At 43.3% G+C, this 5,190-nt stretch overlaps 1 protein-coding gene across 1 annotated transcript; it reads right to left on the bottom strand.

Moving 5' to 3' along the window:
- Nucleotides 1-384: 384 nt before the first annotated feature.
- On the bottom strand, nucleotides 385-4,937 carry LOC133304381 (leucine-rich repeat receptor-like serine/threonine-protein kinase RGI4). The gene is made up of 2 exons (XM_061504417.1): nucleotides 2,099-4,937; nucleotides 385-933 (listed from the first exon to the last, which is right to left on the bottom strand). Exons 1-2 carry the CDS (start codon nucleotides 4,935-4,937, stop codon nucleotides 431-433), a joined length of 3,342 nt encoding a protein of 1,113 aa, XP_061360401.1. The 3' UTR covers nucleotides 385-430.
- Between the last annotated feature and the right edge of the window lie 253 nt (nucleotides 4,938-5,190).

The following is a 5,190-nucleotide window of genomic DNA, read 5'->3' on the forward strand; positions in this document are numbered from 1 at the left end:
TCCAGCTCAACCTGACATCTCCCAATTCTACTCTTCAGCTGTAAGAATGAGACAGTACACACTATTGCCCTCTTTTGAAGAATCGATGGAAGCAAATTCTTATGGAAAGCTTCACCTTTATTTTTATACCATATATGCATAAAAAAAAACCCCTCTGCCCCTCACATATATATTTTATATAGGTAAGTGTAGTTAAGATGCATGAAGAAGCCACAATTTATGTGAGGAAAAGAAATAGAATCATGTCAATTAATTAAACTGCCCTGTACACTCATCTCATTTTGCTTTGTCTTGTTATCAATCAGAATACCCATAGTACCTTTACAATTCCAATATTGCACTAACGTTAATTATTGGTAAACTAATCAATCAAAATATCTAACATGATCTAAGTCCTCAAATATAGTAATTAATATATTTTTTCTAATCTTCAATTCATGATTGATTCCTTAGTGGGGTGGTAGCCTGCTGCTGAGGAAGACGAATAAGCAAGTGATGAGGAATGGGAATTGGATTGGAGGAGCAACAACTGAGCAGGGGTAACTGAGGAAGATGAATAGGACGAAGTTTCGGTTCTTTTGAGCTTGTGGGGCTCAGCCCCTGCTGGAGGATCGTGTCGAATTTCTCTTAATAATGCAGCGACATCTTTCATTGTCGGTCGATCCTCTGCACGATTACTTGTGCACAAGAGAGATATACCAAGTGCTTGTAGCATCTCTTGTATTTGTGTGTCTGGATGACTTTGAAGCTTAGCATCCAGAATCTCAATTGGATCCTTCTTGCTCTTTAAGTGATCTCTGACCCATTGAATAACATGTTGTCCATCTGGGAATGATGGATCCACTGGCCTTTTCCCCGTTATTATCTCTAGTAGGACCACCCCAAAGCTGTATACATCGCTCTTCTCTGTGATTTTAAGCATGCAAGCATACTCTGCAAAATTCCAAACCGAACAAAGATTATACTCACATGCATATATTACGAAGACAGAGAGGTCAGTGACATTTATTGTCTGTACAGTAGCTGTAAAAGGATTATATACTCAGATTAGGATGGCCGTATATGTGTGACTCATGATGATTTGGCTTTTGTGCGGGGACTATCGTGTCTTTATGCTTGTCCAAAGTGAAAGATTATGTGTAATTATCATGCATCATGCAGGTAATTTGTGGGTTCTGTGACCAAAATGTCACGTTTTATCGAAAATTTTATCCAAATGTCACGTGAAGAGTAATTTTTACCAGACTGACACATGTCATAATTTGCTACAGCTAGTAGCGAATTTCGTGGCTGGCCATATTGCAGACCAAATTTGTTATCACTTGTAACGAATTATGACACGTTAGCTTTTTCATGTGAAAGTGTGCCCGGTGTTATAAAATCATTGGCAAACATAATTTGCTACCTGTCGTAGCGAATTATGCTTACATGCCAATATGGTAAAAATAGTGTTCGCTTGATATTTGAATAAATTTTTTTTGTCAAAAAAAGATAACATTTTGGTTACTGTTCGTAATTTGTGTCGTCAAGTACGTGAAATGTACACACAATGAATCCAAAAACCAAAAAGCAACAAACCAAACGGCATAAAAAAGATGGCCGTACGGTCCCCAATTCCCACTCACTCCATATGGTCCATCAATAATATTCATATGGAAAAACTGCCAATCAACCAGCCTAACTCTAGCTATAATTCCATTCCTTTATAGATCATAGATTCATGAATTGCCTATATATCAAATTTCTCTATAATACAAAAACAAAACAAAAACTATTCAATTTTCTTTATCCAGAGTCTTTACCTTGGTCCAAACAAGATTTTTTACTCTGAAATACAAACGCTCTTGTAATTTAGCCAGGATTTAGTAATTACAACACAAATGAATTATTAGATGGACTAATTTCATGATTATACTAAGCTCCAAACTTGTTACATAGGCCAATTAATAAAAATGACATACTAGTTCATCAATCGCAGACACAATCTAAGTTTAGAAATGGTAATAATATTTGTTTACGTGAATCATTTATTCTTCTGTCTTGGTTTTTATTTATTTATTTACTAAAAAAAAGGAAAAGGAAAAGAAAATTGACTTACCGGGAGCAATGTAGCCGTAAGAACCGGCGAACTGTGGATTAACGGAAAAGGAAGCGTGATCTTCTTCGACGAAGCGAGCGAATCCAAAATCAGCCAAACAGGGTTCATATCTGTCTCCTAACAGAATGTTCTGCGCCTTGACGTCCCGGTGCAAGATAGCAGGCACGCAATCGTGGTGCAAGTAAGCCACACCCTCAGCCACGCCCAGTGCTATCTTGAGCCGCGTCTCCCACTCGATTAATCCTGTGCACCCCTCGTGTAACAGCGTATCCAAATTACCGTTCGGTAAATAATCATAGAACAGTAACTTCGTTCTCCGGTTCGCACCCCAACCCAATAACCGCACGATATTCCGGTGCCGAATTCGCGCCAGCGTAGCAATCTCCGACGAAAACGCCGCCGCAGAAAATTTCTCCGACGACCTGAACTTTTTCACCGCGATGGATAATCCCGTCGCCGGCAAGTTCACCTTGTAAACGACGCCGGATCGCCCGTGTCCAATGACGTTGCCAGCAAAGAGGCATTTTGCTACGTCAGACATTGACAAGTCGAGCTTCTGGTACAGGGTCACCTCCCAAGGTGGGGTCATGTCTACGTCGCTATCCTTTCCATCGAGGTCAACGTCGTTTTCTTTGTCCCTTCGTCGTTTTGCCGCCACGACGACGTACAGCGCCGCCATGAGGAGCACGCACGCGGTGCACAGCAGGACCACCATTGCCACTCGCGCCTGCCTCGCACGCCGCCCGGATTTCCCGTAGCCTTCGCCGGCGCATTGATTGCCGGTCAAGCATAGCGACGGGTTCCCGGCGAGCACGCTCAGGGGCAGCTTCGCGAAGAAAGGCGTGTCCGGAACGCGCCCGGAGAATTTGTTGTACGAGATATTGAGGACCACGAGATTTTGCAGACCGGCGAGATACTGCAGGTTTCCGGCGAGAAAGTTGTGGGATATGTCCAAGACTCCGAGCTTCTCCAAACCCGAAAAATCCTGAGGGATCTCGCCGGAGAGTTGGTTCCAGCTAAGATTCATAGCTATCTCTAAGGCCGGAATGTTGCCGATGCTACCTGGAATTTCGCCGGAGAACTGGTTGCAGCTGAGGTCTAGCAGCTGCAGCTTGACACAAGATCCGAGTTGACTCGGAATTGAGCCTGAGATCCGATTCTTTCCGAGAACCAGTTTGGTTAGAGCAGCAAGAGAGCCGAGGGTAGGGCTCAGTGTGCCTTCGATCATGTTATCGGAGAAATCGAGGAATTGAAGCGAGACGAGCAGGCTCAGACTTTCCGGCAAGTTTCCGGCAATGAAGTTTGAATGTAAGTCCAAAAAAGTGAGATTCCGGCTGCCGGATATCTCCTCCGGGATAACTCCTGAAATCCGATTGCTTCCAAGGTCCAAGAAATTCAAATTTTTGAGATTCCCAATCTGGGAGGGAATGTTGCCGGTGATGTTGTTGTTGTTTGCCCGGAAGCGAATAAGAGAGGAACAATTCCCAATCTCAGAGGGGATTTTCCCAGAGAGATTGTTAGAGAGAAGCAAAAGCTTGTTGAGATTCTTGAGCTGGAATATCCCCTTTGGTATGGGACCCGTCAATCCATTCTGCGAGAGATCAAGAGCCTCTAGGTTTTGACAATTGGAAAGGGACGAGGGTATGGTACCTTGTAACTTGTTGTGCCACAGGAACAACAACGTTAGATTCCCAAGGTTTCCAAATTCGGAAGGTATCGTCCCCATGATTAGATTGTTGTCCAGCTCCACGTGAGTGAGTTGCTCACAGTTTCCTAGTTCTTCCGGAATCTCACCCGAAATCTGGTTGACACTGAGTTGGAGTTCTTGTAGCGAAGTCAAGTTCCCAAAACTTTTGGGAATGCTTCCGGTTATTGAATTCATTGACACGTCAATGACTGATAACTGGTTGCAGTTTCCAATCTCTGGTGGGATGGTGCCAACTAAATTGTTTTGCCAGAGAAGAAGGTTCTTGAGGTTGCTGAGATTCCCCAATTTGGTTGGTATGGATCCAGTGAGGGAGTTCTCGTAAAGATAAATGTTTTGGAGCTCGGTGCAGTCACCAAGTTCAGGGGGTATTTGGCCAGAGAGGAGGGAAGTGTAAATGGCTATGGTTTCAAGCTTCTTGAGGAGGCCAAGAGTTGGTGGAAGAAAACCCGAGATGCTTGTTTCAGCCAGGCCCAACATGACCAAATTGGAACAGTTGCCAATTTCTTGTGGTAAAGGACCTTCAAGGTTCTTGTTTCCTCCAGCTCTTATCACTTGCAGGTTCCTCAGGTTGCCTATGGTGCTAGGAATTTGACCACTCAGTTGATTGTCATATAAGGTCAGCTTCTTCAACTTTGTGAGGTTCCCAATTTCAACTGGAATCGACCCCACGAGCTCGTTGGAATTCAGATGGAGTTCCTCAAGTTTGGGCAAGTAGCAGAGCTCACTTGGGATTTCGCCACTCAAGGCATTGTCACTCAACTCCAAGTAGCTGAGTTCGCCAAGTTTGCCTATTTCTTTTGGGATTGAACCGGTGAGGTTTGTTCCGGTTAAGATGAGATTGCTCAAGGAAAGCAATGAGTTGAAATTAGTAGGAAGTTTACCAAGCAAATCCACATACCTCAGATCTAATTCTACTACTTCGTTGTTCGAGTTGCAACTCACTCCAAACCAGCTACATGGTGTATCTTCAATTGGGTTCCAGTTACTCAATACCTCCAGGGATCCATTCAGGGTTCTCTTCCATGAAAGAAGAGCTTCCCCTTGTTGGTTTACTGCAAGAGCTGTAAAAGAATGGTATGGAAGTAAAAGGGAAATGCATAAGAAGAAGAGGGTCCATGGATTTACAGGCATTACAACTATGCTACAAACTCCAATGAAAGAACACACACGCAAAGGTTTGAGCCTAGGGAGGAACAACGGGAAGGAACCAAATCATGTCTTGTGGGCTACTGCGTTTATTAAAAAAGAGTTACATACGGATTAAAATACCCAGAATCTCCGGATCCAAGAAACAGCTAGGCCACGATGTTTCTGCAGAGAAAAATGGAATTTTAGAATTTAGATGGTTGTTTATAAGTACTTGTTTATGTTGAAGTGGAGTGCA

This window comes from Gastrolobium bilobum, unplaced genomic scaffold (genome assembly GCF_033153095.1).
Source record: "Gastrolobium bilobum isolate Gb01-03AN ecotype WA unplaced genomic scaffold, APGP_CSIRO_Gbil_v1 utg41169, whole genome shotgun sequence".
In the NCBI taxonomy this organism is placed as follows: Eukaryota; Viridiplantae; Streptophyta; class Magnoliopsida; order Fabales; family Fabaceae; genus Gastrolobium; species Gastrolobium bilobum.